Source organism: Salvelinus sp. IW2-2015, linkage group LG37, assembly GCF_002910315.2.
Source record: "Salvelinus sp. IW2-2015 linkage group LG37, ASM291031v2, whole genome shotgun sequence".
Classification (NCBI taxonomy): Eukaryota; Metazoa; Chordata; class Actinopteri; order Salmoniformes; family Salmonidae; genus Salvelinus; species Salvelinus sp. IW2-2015.
Window position 1 is genome coordinate 1,757,070 of NC_036876.1, and position 21,348 is coordinate 1,778,417.

The following is a 21,348-nucleotide window of genomic DNA, read 5'->3' on the forward strand; positions in this document are numbered from 1 at the left end:
AATCTAACCTTTTGGAGTACGGGGCCAAAAGACACATGCTTCACCGTCCCCATAATTTTGGAGGACATTGTATACATAAGTATATTGTAAAGTCAATTATTTCAATCAAATAATAGCACACAAAATGGTGATTGTGTCAAATTGTAATTGTTGCAATAAACGTTTTGAAGAATGTTGCTGGAAGGATTTAGGGAAAACAAAGTGTTTAAAATAAGTTTGGTCTAAAAATAAACATAATTAAGGAGTTTTAAACTCAGTCTACCTTGTGTCCTAATCGGGATGGTCTAATCCTGGATACTGATTGGCTAAAACCGCATTCCAGGTGATATCTATTCAACAAGTTACCACTGGCCTAAGCTATGACGTTGAAATGCATATTTACTCTGTTCCATCTCACTGCGCAATCCAGTCTTATCAGCCCAACCAGGCAATATATACACTTGATCTCCACTATGCAAAGCACCTTGACATTATCTCCCATTTCTTTTAGACTAGCATCTGGTTTTCAAAAGCGGAGATTTGTATGAACCTTGCTGTTTGTCCCTTCGACATTTGCAACATTGTTTCAATATTGCAATTCGATCTCCAGCTGTCCCCCATAGTAATGAACGTGTCGGGAATAGGGATGAGACAGACAGGCAGAGAACTGGCATCATTTTTAGAGACATAAACAGAGAAATGACAGCTGACATCATTTGTATAGATATACACAGAAATAAACAGGTTAAACCAAATGAAATGCAGCTACTGTAGTTTGCTGTCTTTCCAGCTTCAGTTTGAAGTGATTGTTTTAGCTGTGTTGTCGTCTAGCTCATCTGAACAAGAGTGTCCTGACGAGAGCACATTTTCTATGCCAGTCGAAATCGCCCATCATTAGCTCATTGTTCTGGACGTATCCAAATAAATGTCACTAGAAAACAGCTTTAACAAACGCAAATGCAGTTACTTTGCTGTTATTCTGGCTGCACTGTTTGAAGTAACTGTAAGTTCGCCGTAGTTTGCTAGCAAGCAAACAAGGGATAAGAACATTGCCAGCCAGTATGGCAATTGAACATTTAGAACAAACGACTGGGTGGCGTCCATAGATACAGAACAAAAAGACTTAACGACTGGGTCGTGTCTCTGGCAACTAAACCGATAGAACGAACGACCAGCCGGCTTGGGTAGCAACCTTAAAATATATATTTTTATTAAGATATGTCAATCATTATTTGAATATGTTGGTAACCGGTTGTATAAAAGTCATAAAGCACTCAAGGCCGGTTTTTGGAGGATATATTGGTACGGTTTGCCAGCCCTCGACTTCATCTCAGGCCTAACAACACCCGTCCCAGTATATGCTCCTAACACCAGCTTCTCAGGCATTATCACTTCAACAATAAACAGTCACAGGGATACAGTTGTAATAAAAAAGAGGACAGAAATCACACTTTTTTTATACACATAGCAAGTTACCAAACATACATATTTTTGGAGGCCCACATTTGCAGTGTCCTTGAATGATAAATAAAAAAATCTGTAAAAACAATACTACCTTTTAAAGGTTGTGTTCAAGGTAAGTTAAAGTCAAAATAAAATGTTTAAAAAAAAAGTGGTGATTCTACAACGGGAACATACGACTAGAAAGGTATTATAATATGCATGTATATTGTTTCCTCTTAGTTGGGTAGGGTGGGCTCATAGTAATGACTGGAACGGAATCAATGGAAAACGGTGTCAAACACATCAACTTCTGATGGGTTAAGCAGAATTCCATCCAGGTCAGCGGGAATGATAAGCCAATGCATTATACTTCTGAGCAAATATTCCAGCACCGTGCAGGTGCTTTGCTTTATGCCTGTTGAAACTATACAACACACAGCACAATAGTAGGCATTATGCACCTTTTCAGTTTAACGAACCACCAATAGTCTCCTAGAAGTAGAATAACATTTTTACTACTTTAAAATGGAGAGATCCCTCAATGGATCTGGTCATACTGTCACATACACGGTAATGGCAAAGATAGGTGATGTGTCCTCTTTACAACTTTAGGGTGACAGAACTTCTGAAGGAGTATGTATGCTTTGTCCCTGATGTAAATAGGAAAGACAACAAATTCACAGGTAGGAACATTCCTTAGAATAGAATTCCGTACTATCAACAGGTAACTGAATACTAAAACAACATACCCTTTTAGAAGTCTATGATTGTATTCTAATGTTCCTAAAGAATATGAGTACATGACCCCAAAAAACAAATATATGCTTTCCTTTGTACTTGAGGGGAAAAGAAGCCTACATCTCAGCCGTTATAAGACTGTTCTGATGTTTGTGATTTTCTATGTCACATATTGTAATAAACTCAGCAAAAAAATGTACGTCCTCTCACTGTCAACTGCGTTTATTTTCAGCAAACGTGTAAATATTTGTATGAACATAAGATTCAACAACTGAGACATAAACTGAACAAGTTCCACAGACATGTGACTAACCGAAATGGAATAATGTGTCCCTGAACAAAGGGGGGGTCAAAATCAAAAGTAACAGTCAGTATCTGGTGTGGCCACCAGCTGCATTAAGTACTGCAGTGCATCTCCTCCTCATGGACTGCACCAGATTTGCCAGTTCTTGCTGTGAGATGTTTCTCCACTCATATATATATATATATATATATATATGTCTTCTCATTGTTACACTTTTTATTACCTCCGGCTCACATGAAGGTAATAAAATACTTTATCTTTCCTACAGTATATGCCCAATCTTCAATTTTGAGTGAATAAAATATTCGGTTTTCCTATTCTCCACAGTGGAAGTTCCTCTGGATGTGGACACAGCTCACCCTAAGCTGAAGATAGATGGGAAAACAGTACAGTAGATAGATGAATCATCAGAGAAAAATTGACATGTTGAGGAAGAGCCTTTTGTGTTGGGCAATACGGGCCGTGCTTTGAAGAGGCAACGGCTATCAGAAAGGGGCCGGGGTTTTAGTGTACTAATAAAATCACAGAGAGTTGTGGGATATTAGAGTACTAATAAAATCACAGGCAGTAGTAACCAAAGACTGAACAAACAATGCCATGGTCTTGCCTGTTAACTGCAATCTTTTACAGGTTCACTTCTCAGCTTGAGGAGGTTATCGCTAGTCAGACGGGTGCGATTTTTGAGTTCCTCTTTTCAAACAAAACAAATGACCAAAGAACAGAGTTTCTTGGTAAATGTTCCAAGGAAGGAGTGGATATGGCATTTCCTCTCAACGTTGAAAAATACTATCTTTCCCTCCTCATAGTCCACTAACACCCCCAGCTTCACAGGTTTCAGTTCAATGGGAAGGACATTAAGAGGCTTTTCAACTGTTTTCAATACTCCATTATCCAAACGTATGCTCCAGTAGCCATTCTCTGGAATCATTTGGATGTTTGATGAACCTCTGTTCTCTGGGTCCTGGGCGACTCCAACACTCCACTGAGTCTTCTCTCCCAGGTCAACCTCCCAGTAATGTTTACCTGTATCATATCCCTCCATTCCCAAGACACACTGCTTTTCCTCAAATCTCTTCTCAGTGCCCCTTTTCTCTCCGTAGGTCTCCAAACTTGACAAATGTATTATCGTCAGATACAGTGAGTTTGGGGTGTGAAGTGTCACGAGGCAGAGTCACATAAACATTTCCTCCTTTCAGTCTGACTTGAAGAAAGCTATAACTCTTGACTGTTGAAGAAAGCTATAACACTTGACTGTTGAAATGAACCTGGTGTGTGCTAGACATTTGCCCAAAAGTTATACATTAAATAAATATGTAAGTTGTCCCTTCAAATACATTGTGTGTGTGTGTGTTACTTGCATGATGATACACCATTAAGGTCCAAACTATGTAGAAAGTGGTAATTCATGTTTTACATAATTGGTCTTCTCTCAAGAACAAAACTATATGGGGTATAATCAAATGAATATCACATTGACTTGGGAAAGGAGCATATAGTGTCTGGAATTTTTAGTTATTCCTGTGTGGATACAAAATTACTTTGTTACTGTACATCATTCTGCATTTGACATTAATGAACTAAATAATGTTAAATTGACTGTATAGTATGTTATATATCATCAAGATCATCAAGGACAACAACCACCTGAGCCACTGCCTGTTCACCCTGCTACCATCCAGAAGACGAGGTCTGTACAGGTGCATCAAAGCTGGGACTGAGAGACTGAAAAACAGCTCTCATACAGAGGTTCCTCTTTTAAAAGTTGTGTCATACAGCGGCACACCCTGCATGCTGCTGCAGCATTCTGTGGCACGTCATTTAATTCTCAGCCATTTCTTCTGTTACTGCAAGTTATTGCTAGTTTTACCACCAGTGGGCATCTTTGAGAAGCATTTGATAGTATTCCGTATTGGCATTACCAGAGAATTTAAAAACTATTTTGAAATAACATAGTATATGGGATTGATTTTAAGAAATTTGGTTAAATTAATTTGATTAATATTATGGTGTTTCCATTCAGAGAAAAATGGTCCGTTTGTAAATTCAGACCGTTTCACTCTCGAAGCGCACACTGGACGTTTGGGCCGAGGAGTAAGGTTGATTTGAGCGCTCTGGCCTTACAACTGCAGTCAAGCACCCAAGCTAACGTGGCTAGCTACTTCCAGACACAAATGAGACCACTCTGACCATTTTACTCGCCCTATCAGAGCTGGTAAGGCAGTTTTCGTGTTAACCAGAGCGTAAATGTGCTGCTGGAAACAATGGAATTACGCTTTTCCCCCCGAGTTTACTGACACGGCCATATTCAACGGGTGTTGAGCGCTCATAAATTAATTATTCTGTGCTCTGATACACTCAGACAAGAGTGCTCTGAAATTCGTGTAGATATTAGGCTGGACACATAACATTTTTAACGTTATTTTCGAATAAAAATGAGTTCATTGCATCCGCCGTGGAGATCAGTTTCATACTATGACCATATTTCCCAGCTGCTTGCCGTCGTTTTGAAGTAATCGCAAAAAAGCAGGCCTTATTTTCGAGCATTTTTCACCCGGCCAGCTCCTATTAGTTCTATTGAGCCCCGTGGCATTCCGAACATTCTATTCCCAGCTTATTGTTCAACGTCACAATGCCTGCTTCACTATTGTTGGCAATGAGAGCTGCTCAGTTGTTGTTATAGTTCAAATGTAAACAACAAAATGTAAATAACAAAAATAATATTGGAACTCTGCGGTCTTCATTATTTCCTATGGGGGAATATGGGCACGTCTGTCTATTTCGCCAAATATCTCGCAATGTGTATATTTAGATTTTTTTCAAGTCGGGTGTAACCGGTGTGAAATGGCTAGGTTCAATTGGTGACGTCACTGAGAGCTGCGGCTTTTGTGGAGCGAGACTTGAGAAATTTCACTCTAAAAATAACACTATCCATAAATTAAACATTGATGGTGTTATTACAGATGACCAAAAATGTATCGTTAAATACTGTAGCAATTTTTACAGAAAATTGTATAGCTCTACATACTGTCAGGAATCCACAGATATGTTTTTTAACTCACTGAATAATGTTCACTCTATCAGTGATATAGAATCTAAACAGTGTGATGAACTCATCAAAGTTGAAGAGATTATAGAGTCTATCAAACATCTAAAGAACAATAAATCACCAGGTGTTGATGGAATTACATCAGAATTTTACTAATTATTTTCTGAACAAGTAGCTCCCTTCCTATTTGAAGTCTTTTTAGAGAGTATTAAAAACAATGTTTTTAGGGGCATCCTGTTTCATCATTGCTGAGATGACTTGGAGTCCACCTGTGGTAAATTCAATTAATTGGACATGATTTGGGAAAAGGCACATACCTGTCTATATAAGGTCCCACAGTTGACAATGCATGTCAGAGCAAAAACCAAGCCATGAGGTTGACGGAATTGTCCATAGAGCTCTGAGAGAGGATTTTGTAGAGGTACAGATCTAGGGAAGGGTACTAAAAAATGTCTGCAGCATTAAAGGTCCCGAAGAACACCGTGGCCTCTATCATTGTTAAATGGAATAAGTTTGTAACCACCGAGACTCTTCATAGAGCTGTCCGCCAAGGCCAAACTGAGCAATCGGGGGAGAAGGGCCTTGGTCAGGAAGGTGACCAAGAACCCAAAGGACAACCATCTCTGCAGCACTCCACCAATCAGGCCTTTATGGTAGAGTGGCCAGACGTAAGCCACTCTTCAGTAAAAGGCACATGACAGACCGCTTGGACTTAGCCAAAAGGCACCTAAAGCTTCTCAGACCATGAGAAACAAGATTCTCTGGTCTGAGGAAACCAAGACTGAACTCTTTGGCTTGAATGCCAAGCTTCACGTCTGGAGGAAACCTGGCACTATCCCTACGGTGAAGCATGGTGTTGGCAGCACCATGCTGTGGGGATGTTTTTCATCCTTGATGAAAAAGAGATCCTTGATGAAAACCTGCTCTAGAGTGCTCAGGACTCCAGACTGGGGCAAAGGTTCACCTTCCAATAGGACAACGACGCTAAGCACACAGCCAAGACAACGCAGGAGTGGCTTTGGGACAAGTCTCTGAATTTCTTTGAGTTGCCCAGCCAGAGCCCGGACTTGAACCCGATCGAACATCTCTGGAGACACCTGAAAATAACTGTGCAGCGACACTCCCTATCCAACCTGACAGATCTTCAGAAGATCTGCAGAGAAGAATGGGAGAAACTCCCCAAATACAGGTGTGCCAAGCTTGTAGCATCATACCTAAGAAGACTTGAGGCTGTAATTGCTGCCAATTGTGCTTCAACAAAGTAGTGAGTAAAGGGTGTAAATACTTATGTAAATGTGGTATTACAGTTTTTTAAATCCAAAACATATATATAAAAATATATTTTTTAAATTTGCTTTGTCATTACGGGATATTGTTTGGTGGGGGAAAAAAACATTTGAATCAATTTTAGAATAAGGCTGTAACGTTTCAAAATGTGGAAAAAGTCAAGGGGTGTCAATACTTTCCGAATGCACTGTATACAGTAGGTGAAATGGGGGGAGTATGTACACAAAGTGCTCTAATTTTGAAACGTTTCACCTGATATGAATGAAAATGCCCTCAAATGAAAGCAGCTGTCAGTCTGCAATTTAACTTCATAGTCATTGTATCATTTAAAGTCCAAAGGGCTGGAGTACAAAGACAAAAAACAACAAACGTTGCCCTTTCCCAATACTATTGAAGCTCACTCTATATAATAAATGTATACTTTCATCCGTTTAACATTGTTTTCAAACTTTTTATAGGACTTAGGTGATGTTGAATTGAATTTCCAGTCATATTTTGAACTTTATTTTCTTTTTAACTGATTTACTGTTTTATAAATAATAAATGTAGCAATCATGGACACAGCAGAAGTTGGACAAAAAAATGTTTGTCAAGTTGCTATGTTAAGTTTTCTTTTTTCTATATGATCTGTTTAATATTTTCAATTAAGCGTCCTTTTTATTTTTGTAAGCAGACATTTATAGATTATGATTTTATAATATTCATGTTTACCCAGGATAATTTCATAAAAATTACTAAATCTTTTATTGCAACAATTACACTTTTATACAACCACCATCACCACTTCATGTAGGCTAGTATTATATTGAAACAACTGACACTTTTGTAGATGTGTAATACACCTGATATAATTTTATGTAAAAAGAAAATGTACAGATCATATCATGTCAACTGTAATAACCTGAAAGGAAAGTGCTTCAGTACTAAAGCTGAGATATACTGTATACTTATGTTTCTACAACCTACTTATCATAGCTGATTTTTGCAAGAATTGAAGAACAGAAAAGGGATTTTGCTCACGATTAAAACCTGAAGGCCTATCAGGGTGTCAGTCACACTGTCTATACCTGTGTTTTACAGAGAAGTTGTGTATCAATGAATGACTCAATCTGCTCTATTTCTTGTTTCTGCATCTTTTACAATCACTACAACTGAGTATAGTTTCAGTTGTCTAAGTTACAGTCCTCTATCTTAGGAATGAATGAGATGACGTCACTCAGTTCGTCCAGGCTCTTCTGTAGCTGATCAGCTGTCTGTCTGATCGTCTGGATGAACTTCATGGTCTCTGACTTGACCTCAGCCTTTGGTTCTTCACATTCAGGGTTCAGCTTAGTCATGGAGTCTGTGTCCATCAAGGGTAACTTACTGCTATCACTAGACTGTTTCTCAGACTTCGCCTGTCGTATGTTTAGGATCTCTTTTGCATCCATGGCGATGAAGAAGATATCAACTGCTACAAAGAAAGCAGAGAATATTCCTGTTGCCATCTCTAGAACACGCACTGCCCTTGCAGTTTTAGCTGCCACCTTGCCAATGGAGGCCACTTGGACCAATCGGACAAGCTCTGGGATGCTCCCTAGGCCCCTCCCAACCCTCGCCCCAGCATTTGCTAGCTTCTCTGCATTTAAACTGCCTCTTTCTGTGGTAAAGGAGACACTCATCCTCGGTGTCTCCAAACCCTCAGCGATGTTTTGTAGAGATGTCACCACAGAGTTCATCTTCTCCTGGAACTCCTTGATGATGTTCTTGATGGCTTTGCGGTCGGTAGACTGATTGACCATGTTGGTGATGTTGGATACTCCGGCTGTGGCTCCACCAGTGACAGCCACCCCAATACCCACTCCTGTGACGATCAGGGAGGTGCCCAGAGTGAAGGGAGCCAGGATGAGGCCTACTATGGAAGTGATTCCTCCAGCTGCACCAATAACACCTCCAGTCAGACTGCCTATGGTGGTGCCCTGGTGCACACTCTCCAAGCCATTTGCCATAGTTCTCAGATTGTTCAAGTTTATCTGGAGCTCCTCCACAGTTTTTTCATTCTGTAAGAAAATGTATTTAGACAGATGGATGAATGGGTGGACAGACAAACAGATCATTTGATTGAAGGATGGAAACAAGGACGAAATGTATGGATGAATGAGTGAATGAACAAACAATTGTATCATATGATCATGTATTGCAAACCTTCTTTGTGAGGAAACTAATAATGAAGGGTTTTTCCAGGATTTCACCAGCTGAAGGTCTACTGGTCGGTTCTCGTTGGAAGATGTCACACAGTAGTTGATGGAGCTCAGGTGAGAAACTTTCTGGGAGAGATGGGTAAGGACCCCCCAGTATTTTGGGAATGAGCTTGATTGTGCTTGCTGCAGTGAACTGTTAAGAATGAACTGTTACAATCACACTGCATGTTGCTTTAGCAAGAGGCAAATAAGGAGATGAGGTTTTACTTACTGCACCCTGAAGCATACACAACTCATACAGCACACATCCCAAGGACCAAATATCACTGCAAAGGAGGGAAAATGCATTGACATTTCATTCTCCATGGTGTTTCACATTGGAGGCAAATGTTCATTATAGAAACATTGTCTTTGCTTTGGCCAAACATATGACATCACGGGGTTGCATGTCCCCTTTGATAAATTTGTCTTTGTTTTTATTTAGAATTGACCTTTTAGTGTCATAAATTCCACCAGTCAGAATCTCTGGGCCTAAATAACCCACCATTCCATCGTCGGAAGATCCAGATCGGGAAGCACTGGTAGGAGAGATACTCATTAACAGACAATCATTTAACAGGATGTGACATCTATGTATTCAAATCCATTTTCACCAGTTTATTATTGTAAAAAAAAAGGTAACATACTTTTCATTGACAATTCCGAAATCTCCCAAACAAAGTGTCCCAAATTTTGTGAGGAATATATTCTAGTGAAGAAAAATATATATATTTAGTTGAGTGAAAACAAAACAGCTAATTAACCATTTATATCACATCAAATAACATATACGGTTAATTGTCCCACATAAAGGCTATATTCAGGACAACTCTAAGCCATGTCTTTTCAAAAAGATGATGAATATGTACAGAATAACCCTAAAGCACCAACAGGGGTCAACAAATCATGATTTGGAAACCCTTGTTTTGATCGTTAAGAAATATTAGGACGTTGTCAAGTAACTAGTTTCCGACCACAAAACACAATTTATCATTATTTCTGTGTTTATATGGAAGAATGAAAAATGATATATATATTTTGTATACTAGTGTTGTGTGGGCGGCTAAGCAAAACATTTTGAAAGATATAGATATGGCTCCACCACAGATTTGGCCCCTGGGGTGCGTGGAAGCCATTAACTCAAAAATTACAAAAACATGTCAATACATATTTAGCCCCAAGGGACTCATCTGAAGTCGGAACCGTCGATGTGCCAACTTCTGTTTGTAGCGTCCGAACCATTTGGGCTACAAACTAATATGACCCCACTGTGAAAAGGGGAGATTCTCACAAACACGATGGTGCTCTCCGTTTATTAATTTTTAAATATTTTATTTCACCTTTATTTAACCAGGTAGGCTAGTTGAGAACAAGTTCTCATTTACAACTGCGACCTGGCCAAGATAAAGCAAAGCAATGTGACACAGACAACAACACAGAGTTACACATGGAGTAAACAATAAACAAGCCAATAACACAGAAGAAAAAAAGAAAGTCTATATACAGTGTGTGCAAAATGCATGAGGAGGTAGGGAATAAATAGGCCATAGGAGCGAATAATTACAATTTAGCAGATTAACACTGGAGTGATAAATGAGCATATGATGATGTGCAAGTAGAGATACTGGTGTGCAAAAGAGCAGATAAAAAGAGTATGGGGATGAGGTAGGTAGATTGGATGGGCAATTTACTATGTACAGCTGCAGCGATCGGTTAGCTGCTCAGATAGCTGATGTTTAAAGTTGGTGAGGGAAATAAGTCTCCAACTTCAGCGAATTTTGCAATTCGTTCCAGTCACTGGCAGCAGAGAACTGGAAGGAAAGGCGGCCAAATGAGATGTTGGCTTTGGGGATGATCAGTGAGATATACCTGCTGGAACGTGTGCTACGGGTGGGTGTTGTAATCGTGACCAGTGACCTGAGATAAGGCGGAGCTTTACCTAGCCTAGACTTATAGATGACCTGGAGCTAGTGGGTCTGGCGACGAATATGTAGTGAGGGCCAGCCGACTAGAGCATACAGGTCACAGTGGTGGGTGGTATAAGGTGATTTGGTAACCAAACGGATGGCACTGTGATAGACTGCATCCAGTTTGCTGAGTAGAGTATTGGAAGCTATTTTGTAGATGACATCGCCGAAGTCGAGGATCGGTAGGATAGTCAGTATTACGAGGGTAAGTTTGGCGGCGTGAGTGAAGGAGGCTTTGTTACGAAATAGAAAGCCGGTTCTATATTTGATTTTGGATTGGAAATGTTTAATACGAGTCTGGAAGGAGAGTTTACAGTCTAACCAGACACCTAGGTATTTATAGTTGTCCACATATTCTAGGTCGGAACCGTCCAGGGTGGTGATGCTAGTCGGGCAGGTGCGGGCAGCGAACGGTTGAAAAGCATGCATTTGGTTTTACTAGCGTTTAAGAGCAGTTGGAGGCCATGGAAGGAGTGTTGTATGGCATTGAAGCTCGTTTGGAGGTTAGTTAGCACAGTGTCCAAGGAAGGGCCAGAAGTATACAGAATGGTGTCGTCTGCATAGAGGTGGATCAGGGAATCGCCCGCAGCAAGAGTGACATCATTGATATATACAGAGAAAAGAGTCGGCCCAAGAATTGAACCCTGTGGTACCCCCATAGAAACTGCCAGAGGTCCAGACAACATGCCCTCTGTTTTGACACACTGAACTCTGTCTGCAAAGTAGTTGATGAACAAGGCGAGTCAGTCATTAGAAAAACCAAGGCTATTGAGGAGTCTGCCGATAAGAATACGGTGATTGACAGAGTCGAAAGCCTTGGCCAGGTCGATGAAGACGGCTGCACAGTACTGTCTTTTATCGATGGCGGTTAAGGTATTGTTTAGTACCTTGAGCGTGGCTGAGGTGCACCCATGACTGGCTCGGAAACCGGATTGCACAGTGGAGAAGGTATGGTGGGATTCGAAATGGTCAGTGATCTGTTTATTAACTTGGCTTTCGAAGACTTTAGAGAGGCAGGGCAGGATGGAAATAGGTCTGTAACGGTTTGGATCTAGTGTGTCACCCCCCTTTGAAGAGGGGGATGACCGCGGCAGCTTTCCAATCTTTAGGGATCTCGGACGATACGAAAGAGAGGTTGAACAGGCTGGTAATAGGGGTTGCAACAATGGCGGCGGATAGTTTTAGAAAGATAGGGTCCAGATTGTCTAGCGCAGCTGATTTGTACGGGACCAGGTTTTGCAGCTCTTTCAGAACATCTGCTATCTGGATTTGGGTGAAGGAGAAGCTGGGGAGGCTTGGGCGAGTAGCTGCAGGGGGGGGAGAGCTGTTGGCCGGGGTTGGAGTAGCCAGGAGGAAGGCATGGCCAGCCGTTGAGAAATGCTTATTGAAATTTTCGATTATCATGGATTTATCGGTGGTGACCGTGTTACCTAGCCTCAGTGCAGTGGGCAGCTTGGAGGAGGTGCTCTAATTCTCCATGGACTTTACAGTGTCCCAAAACTTTTTGAAGTTAGAGCTACAGGATGCAAATTTCTGCTTGAAAAAGCTRGCCTTTGCTTTCCTGACTGACCGTGTGTATTGGTTCCTGACTTCCCTGAACAGTTGCATATCGCGGGGACTATTCGATGCTATTGCAGTCCGCCACAGGATGTTTTTGTGCTGGTCAAGGGCAGTCAGGTCTGGAGTGAACCAAGGGCTATATCTGTTCTTAGTTCTGCATTTTTTTGAACGGAGCATGCTTATCTAAGATGGCGAGGAAATTACTTTTAAAGAATGACCAGGCATCCTCAACTGACGGGATGAGGTCAATATCCTTCCAGGRTACCCGGGCCAGGTCGATTAGAAAGGCCTGCTCGCAGAAGTGTTTTAGGGAGCGTTTGACAGTGATGAGGGGTGGTCGTTTGACCGCGGACCCATAGCGGATACAGGCAATGAGGCAGTGATCGCTGAGATCCTGATTGAAAACAGCAGAGGTGTATTTGGAGTGCAAGTTGGTCAGGATAATGTCTATGAGGGTGCCCATGTTCATGGATTTAGGGTTGTACTTGGTGGGTTTCTTGATGATTTGTGTGAGATTGAGGGCATCTAGCTTAGATTGTAGGACTGCCGGGGTGTTAAGCATATCCCAGTTTAGGTCTCCTAACAGAACAAACTCTGAGGCTAGATGGGGGGCGATCAATTCACAAATGGTGTCCAGGGCACAGCTGGGAGCGGAGGGGGTCGATAGCAGGCGGCAACAGTGAGAGACTTATTTTCAGAGAGATTCATTTTTAAAATTAGAAGTTCGAACTGTTTGGGTATAGACCTGGAATGTATGACAGAACTTTTCAGGCTATATCTGCAGTAGATTGCAACTCCTCCCCCTTTAGTAGCCAACCTTGCCTTGATGACTTTGGTGTTTAATGGTGGTTCTCAAACCTCCCCTCGGAGAGTCATTTAAAATGTTGTTGTAACCCTGAACTAGCACACCTGATTCATCTAATCAACAGCTTGATGATTTGATGACTAAATAATTTAGGTTTGCTATCTTTAGAGTAGATCATAAACATTGAACATCTGGGGGTCCCTGAGGAGAGGGTTGAGAACCACCTAGCAGACCAGTGTGTACCTGTGGTCTCAGGTCTCTGTGAAGAAGGCCCAGGCCATGGACATGCTTCAGGGCCATGCAGATCTTGACAAACCAGTCCATGATCTGAGAAGTAAAGCAGTCCAGAATTTGTTTAGCCTAAAACATTTTTTTTTAAATATAATGTCATAAATAGAAATGGCTTTTTTCCAGGCTGACTACATTGCAGAAGCCTGACAGATCTCACAACACCTTGATAGGTGAACATATCAGCTAATATATGATATAGTAATCTGATGCCCAACTACAGAGTGGATGACTTGGCATGCAACCAATGGTTGAGGCAATGTGACGTCTGCAATGTAGTCAGTCTGGAACACAACCAATATGTTATTCCATCAGAAACCTGTTCTTCTGAAAATGGGTTCCCCTCTTTGATCTTCTGTGCGAGATTTCCGCTGTCCCAATGGTCCATCACTACATAGTAACTTTCATAATCTGTAAAAATGCAGAGTTTGCGTGAATGTATTATTGTGGGACTTATTGTTATAGCATGCTAGCTTACTTGCAAACATATTGGAGTGGTTTCCCAGACAGACATTAAGCCTAGTCCTGGACTAAAACGCATTAATTTAAAAAAACATTTAGTCCAGGATTATGATTAATCTGTGTCAGAGAAACCACCCCTAACATTGTCTATCTAAACTGAAAAGGAAACACGAGTCACCTTGGAAAGAGTTCTTGTGGCTTGAAATATGGGGGTGATTAATCTGCAGGAGAGTTTCAACCTCATCGATTATGTCTCCAGCACTGGAGTTCATGACTGAGGTCTATTAAAGCAAAAGAACACAGTACTAAATCAAAACCAAACACTTTACTTTATAAAGGTTTCTAAATTAATCATAGCTGTGTCTTCCGTCAAATCAAACTGTATTTAAACCTCTAGAGTCTATTGACACATCGGTGCGTCAATCTAAGTAACATAATGAAAAAATCCTCATCAAAATCTGTCAATTTAAACTAGAGATTTCTGCGTCTCAATCCACCACATCTGCATAAGGTGGCCTTCCGCATCTGTGGTGGAAGGTGCCCGAGCTACAACGGTGTTTGTCAGACCATGAGACATCCCGAAAACTGGTCTTCTCACGAAAACGTTTGTAGCGTCCGAACAGTTTGGCCTACAAAACTAATATGGCCACTCTATGATGAGACTCCCAATAACATGAAAGTGGTCTCACATGAATGGAAGTATGGAGTTAGGTTTGTCCCTACCCAGAAAAAGGAGTTAAATATTGTATATGTAAAAAAATATATATAATAATATTATCTATCTGTAAATATATTTCCTGAGCTACTTATATCGCCTACATATAGGACAGGCACTTCTAAACCTTATTCCTGATACATTTGTTGACTCTTTTTTTTACATTTATGAATGTGTTACTAAATGCGTTTCTATGGGCTATTGTAGTAAAGGCCAAAAACAATATTTTATCCCATTTTTTTTTTTTTTTTTTTTATACCTATATGTGTCCTAAAATCAAATAGTTAAATGATCCAATCTTAAACCATTTACAGTATCATCTTAAACCATAAAGTAACAGTTAGTATCTCTGGTGGCCACCAGCTGCATTAAGTACTGCAGTGCATCCCCTCCTCATGGACTGCACCAGATTTGCCAGTTCTTGCTGTTAGATGTTATCCCTCTCTTCCACCAAGGCACCGGAAATTTCCCGGAAATTTCTGGGGGGGATGGACCTAGCCCTCACCCTCCGATCCAAAAGGTCCCAGACATGCTCAATGGGATTGAGATCCGGGCTCTTCGCTGGCCATGGCAGAACACTGACATTCCTGTCTTGCAGGAAATCACACACAGAATGAGCAGTACGGCTGGTGGCATTGTCATGCTGGAGGGTCATGTAAGGATGAGCCTGCAGGAAGGGTATCACATGAGGGGGTAGGATGTCTTCCCTGTAACTCACAGCGTTGAGATTGCCTGCTATGACAACAAGCTCAGTCCGATGATGCTGTGACACACCGCACCAGACCATGACGGACCCTCCACCTCCAAATCGATCCCGCTCCAGAGTACAGGCCTCGGTGTAACGCTCATTCCTTCGACGATAAACGCAAATCCGACCATCACCCCTGGTGAGACAAAACCGCAACTCGTCAGTGAAGAGCACTTTTTGCCAGTCCTGTCTGGTCCAGCGACGGTGGGTTTGTGCCCATAGGTGATGTTGTTCCCGTGATGTCTGGTGAGGACCTGCCTTACAACAGGCTACAAGCCCTCAGTCCAGCCTCTCTCAGCCTATTGTGGACAGTCTGAGCACTGATGGAGGGATTGTGCATTCCTTGTGTAACTCTGGCAGCTGTTGTTGCCATCCTGTACCTGTCCCGCAGGTGTGATGTTCGCATGTACCGATCCTGTGCAGGTGTTGTTACACATGGCCTGCCACTGTGAGGACGATCAACTGTCCATCTTGTCTCCCTGTAGTGCTGTCTTAGGCGTCTCACAGTACGGACATGGCAATTTCTTGCCCTGGCCACATCTCCACATCTCCAGTCCTTATGCCTTCTTGCAGCGTGCATATGGCACGTTCACGCAGATGAGCAGGGACCCTGGGAATATTTATTTTGGGTTTTTTCAGAGTCAGTAGAAAGGCCTCTTTAGTGTCCTAAGTTTCCATAACTGTGACCTTAATTGCCTACTGTCTGTAAGCTTTTAGTGTCTTAACGACCGTTTCGCAGGTGCATGTTCATTAATTGTTTATCGTTCATTGAACAAGCTTGGGAAACAGTGTTTATACCATTTACAATGAAGATCTGTGAAATGAATTTTTACAAATTATCTTTGAAAGACAGGTTCCTGAAAAAGGGAAGTTTTTTTTTTGTTGCTGAGTTTGTGTCCTCTGTTCACCATTGTCTTGTTGGTTATTGTTCCCATGTCCGTTAGTCCTGCTTTGTTGTTGCGGCTTTCGTCCTGCGTGTATTGTGCTCTTGTTTACGGGTCTTGTCCCGTGTGTGTTATTATGGGTATCGTCCCGTGTCCTCGCTCTTTTGTTTGGGTTACATCCCTGTGTTTTTGTATACGTGTTTGTTTTGTGCTTCGTCCCCGTGCCTTTTCATGGCATTTTGTATTTTGGGTGGAGTCTTAACCCCTATTACGTATTCCTGCGCTTGTCGCCAATCATTTATACAACTTGATAAGCTTAGTCTTTTAAGATTTAAAGTTAATTTAAAATTGCAAAACACTTTACAGTAAAACAATTCAATGAAACAAGTAAATTAAGTACAAAAAGAGACTCACATGTGGTGGCCTACAGTATGTTGGAATTATGATTTACAGAGCAAAAGCAGACAAGTGCCAAATTCCTTATAAATGATCTATAGTCACATAAATAGCACACCTTATTTGAAAGCATTACTCTCAAAGAAAACCAAATGGTGCCCACTTACCTCATTCAGTTTGATCTCTTTAATGACAAACTGGTCCCCATCTTTGTCAGTAGCAATGACACCATTCTCTACCTTCCTCAGGATAGTGTATCCTTTCTTCTCAAGGACACTCTGTGTATTCCCCATCTTTGGATTTAGCTAAATAATTAAAATGTGAAATATGTGTGTTCAGTACAATAATTCAAATTAGAAATAATAAGAAGCTCAACAATTATTTTGTAATTGTTAAAAATGTGTCCCTGTTAAAATACATTGTTTTGAAATGCAACTTACAACAAATTGTTCATGCAATGCAGACAGGTTAGCCAATTGACATTCATGAACAACCAGAAATAGGTATACATTTTCTGGTCTATTAAGAAATCTAAACTTCTATTTTTGGTTTTTGAGTCAATTAGACCATGCCAAAGTCAAGATTTGATGGGGGGTATTTCACTCAACTCTACTTGTCTCCTTTCTTACAGGAATAAAAATCATCAGGAATAAAGGGACCACTGACATAATAGGACCCATCTTGTCTGCATTCCACAGTAAGAACCTCATACCAACGGTCAAACGTGGTGTTAGTGTGAAAGTTTGGGGATGCTTTGCCGCCTCCGGACCTGGACAACTTGCTGTAATGGAAGGAACCATGAACTCTGCTCTGTATCAGAGAATTCTACAGAAAAATGTCAGACCATCCGTCTGTGAGCTGAAGCTGAAGCGCAGCTGTGTTATGTAGCAAGACAATGATCCAAAACACACACTCAAGTCTACATGAAAATAGCTAAAAATCGACACATTTAAAGTTCTGGAATATCCTAGTCAAATTCTAGACCTAATCCCAATTGAGATGTTGAGAAAGGACTTGAAATGAGGAGTTCATGCTTGAAAACCCACAAATGTCGCTGAGTTAAAGCAATTCTACATGGAAGAGTTGGCCAAAATGCCTCTACAGCAACTTGAGAGAATGATCAACAGCTACAAGAAGCGTTTGGTTGGAGTCATTGCAGCTAAAAGGTGGCAATTCGTTTTTTTACACAGGGGTATTGGAAAGTTTGTTTATGAAATAGATTATATGTATGTAATTGTGTAATTTGTTCACTCAGGTTCCCTTTATCTAATATTAGGTATGGGTCAAAGTTCTGATAACATTCGATATCAAAATATGCAAAAGTAGAGGAAATTGGAAAGGAGGCAAATCGTTTTTCACAGCACTGTATATGCAAAATCAATGATATCATGTTTGGTGGTGCTTCCTGCTCTGTCCCCTCCTGCACCTGCTAAGAATGTCCAACCTTGTGGTCCACTATAAAAAGACAAATGCACAGAAAGTGGAATCTTCCTGATTCTAGCAATGAAATTAAAATGCACTTGTTCTAGCTTGTGCTGAGACTTGTGGTTTATGACAAAACATAATGTTGTTAATATAGTAGTGACTATAAACATTGGTAGAGCTACGGAGAAATGTCCCTTTAATGTCCTTGGTTTCTAAGACCATATCAGATGATCTCTAGAATAGGTTTAGCAACATACTGTTTCTCAGAAATGATAACATCTTTGATAAACATGCCGAAATATCACTCCTGGTAAAGGCCTGTAAACAAGTTGAATTTAATTACCATACAAATCTATCAAAAAGCCGTTTGTAACTGCTCAGCCCCAAACAAATTAGCTTGAAAGCAATTATATCCAATTATATCCAACCACATACAACAATAAGAGGTGCACTGTACCAATTAATTTAGCACTTTAATGGATTGTAAAACAACAACAACCTCATATTCCATGATAGGAAGATATAACACAGATCAAAACGTCTGACATTTCTTATAATGGCTGGGATTTAAGCTACTTTTCCCCACAAGTACAAAGGAAGACATTTTATTTCTTTTTTAGGAAATAACTCATATTCTGCATGAGTATCAGAATACCTTAATAGACTTCTAAAATGGTATGTTCTTTCTGGGTCGTCCTGTTGATGGTATGAATTTCTATTTCAAGTAATGTTCTTACCTTTGAATGTGTTGTCTCTTATCTGCTTTCACTTTACATCCGGATAAAAATATTAAATACTCCTCTTTCAAAATGTATGTCGTCCTAGAGTTGAACAAGAGCACAACGCCCTGTATTTTCCGTTATTGTTTTTGTGAGAGTATGGGCAGTACCATTGAGGGCAAGCTCCATATTAAATTAATAAATTTTTTCTTCAATGAACTTATTGGTGCATACCGCCACCTACTGTACAGGATTATGTATAGTTTAAACAGGCATAAAGCCAAGCACCTAAACAGAGCTGAGATATTTGCTCAGAAATATAATCAAAGATGGTGGATAAATTAGATACTCAGTCCGTTTTCCATTGAAAAACATTTTCAAGGTTCCTGTCTGTAAGTGGGTGTTCCATCTCTTGCGTGAGCATGCTTTTCCCGAGCGAGCTCACTGTTCCTCCATAATATCTAGCATGCTCATGAGAGAGAGAGAGAACAGTTGACTCTGGGCTACTTAGTGTCCCCTCCCTGCTCGCATCAACGGGGAAAATAAGTAGACCTGAGTGGCCCCGCCCAATTAGACAAAAATTAGGGAAACAACTGTTTTGCTTTCTCTTCTGGTATAATGCGTTGGCTGATCCATCCTGCTGATCTGGATGGAATTCTATGATTCCTCCTGGGGGTGGCAGGTAGCCTAGCGTTTAAGAATGTTGAACTAGTCATCAAAAGGTTGTTGGTTCAAATCTCCGATATGACTAGGTGAAAAATCTGTCAATGTGCCCTTGAGCAAGGCAGCCACCATCCGCTGGGGCCCAAGTCCAGCCCAGATGACTACTTAGAAACAATGGAAGCCATTATTGACACTGGACATGATAAAACAGACTTTTAAGGTACACTATATACAGTTGAAGTCAGAAGTTTACATGCACTTAGGTTGGAATCATTAAAACTCGTTTTTCAACCATCCACAAATTTCTTGTTAACAAACTATAGTTTTGGCAAGTAAGTTAGGACATTAAATGTGTGCATGACACAATTAATTTTTCCAACAATTGTTTACAGACAGATTATTTCACTTATACTTCACTGTATCACAATTCCAGTGGGTCAGAAGTTTAGAGCCAAACATTAGAATAGTCACAATGATTCACACCCACCTGCATATTGTTGCATTTGTTTCAGCTCTGAGGAAGAAAACGTTGATTCTTATCCAATTTCACAAATAGAATTCAAAGACTGCCAACCCACACACCAAGTATTTTAATAAGACTTTAAAATTGTTTTTCATAAATAAGCCTTTATAAATGATTATGAAAGCTACTTGATGTGAAAGCATATACAGTGCTGAGTTATCCCAAGAGGATGTAGCTTTGATTAGGGATACACACTTGCCTATCAGGTGACGTGCCTATCGGGTGGCAATGGAGGAGATGAGGGACAAAGTGAAAATGGCATGGCCTGGGAACACCTCTAGGAGCCTGTGGCCGGAAAGGGGAAGACTGGGTGAAAGCATGAGGAGGTTCTCTAGGGCCTTCATTTTTGTGGAATCCAGCAGAAAAGTATCCTGGAGGCATAGTCAGGCGAAGAGAGACTGGGACTTGTCATGTTATCAGACTTTGGGTTTTCATGCATATATATACACTGCTCAAAAAAATAAAGGGAACACTTAAACAACACAATGTAACTCCAAGTCAATCACACTTCTGTGAAATCAAACTGTCCACTTAGGAAGCAACACTGATTGACAATAAATTTCACATGCTGTTGTGCAAATGGAATAGACAAAAGGTGGAAATTATAGGCTTGCAAGACACCCCCAATAAAGGAGTGGTTGCAGGTGGTGACCACAGACCACTTCTCAGTTCTATGCTCTTGGCTGATGTTTTGGTCACTTTTGAATGCTGGCGGTGCTTTCACTCTAGTGGTAGCATGAGACGGAGTCTACAACCACACAAGTGGCTCAGGTAGTGCAGCTCATCCAGGATGGCAATCAATGCGAGCTGTGGCAAGAAGGTTTGCTGTGTCTGTCAGCGTAGTGTACAGAGCATGGAGGCGCTACCAGGAGCCAGGCCATACATCAGGAGACGTGGAGGAGGCCGTAGGAGGGCAACAACCCGCAGCAGGACGCTACCTCCGCCTTTGTGCAGAGGAGCAGCTGCCAGAGCCCTGCAAAATGACCTCCAGCAGGCCACAAATGTGCATATGTCTGCTCAAATGGTCAGAAACAGACTCCATGAGGGTGGTATGAGGGCCCGACGTCCACGGTGGGGTTGTGCTTACAGCCCAACACCGTGCAGGACGTTTGGCATTTGCCAGAGAACACAAGATTGGCAAATTCGCCACTGGCGCCTGTGCTCTTCACAGATGAAG

The 21,348-nt window shown here is 41.1% G+C and overlaps 1 protein-coding gene across 1 annotated transcript; it reads right to left on the minus strand.

Annotated features, from left to right (window-relative positions):
- Positions 1 to 7,449: 7,449 nt before the first annotated feature.
- On the minus strand, positions 7,450 to 19,093 carry LOC111960027 (uncharacterized). Its single transcript, XM_023981894.1, has 10 exons — positions 19,004 to 19,093; positions 17,009 to 17,146; positions 14,277 to 14,379; positions 13,956 to 14,047; positions 13,592 to 13,675; positions 9,664 to 9,725; positions 9,469 to 9,555; positions 9,249 to 9,303; positions 8,982 to 9,170; positions 7,450 to 8,836 (listed from the first exon to the last, which is right to left on the minus strand). The coding sequence occupies exons 2-10, from the start codon at positions 17,132 to 17,134 to the stop codon at positions 7,961 to 7,963; spliced, it is 1,674 nt and encodes a 557-aa protein (XP_023837662.1). The 5' UTR covers positions 17,135 to 17,146; positions 19,004 to 19,093; the 3' UTR covers positions 7,450 to 7,960.
- Between the last annotated feature and the right edge of the window lie 2,255 nt (positions 19,094 to 21,348).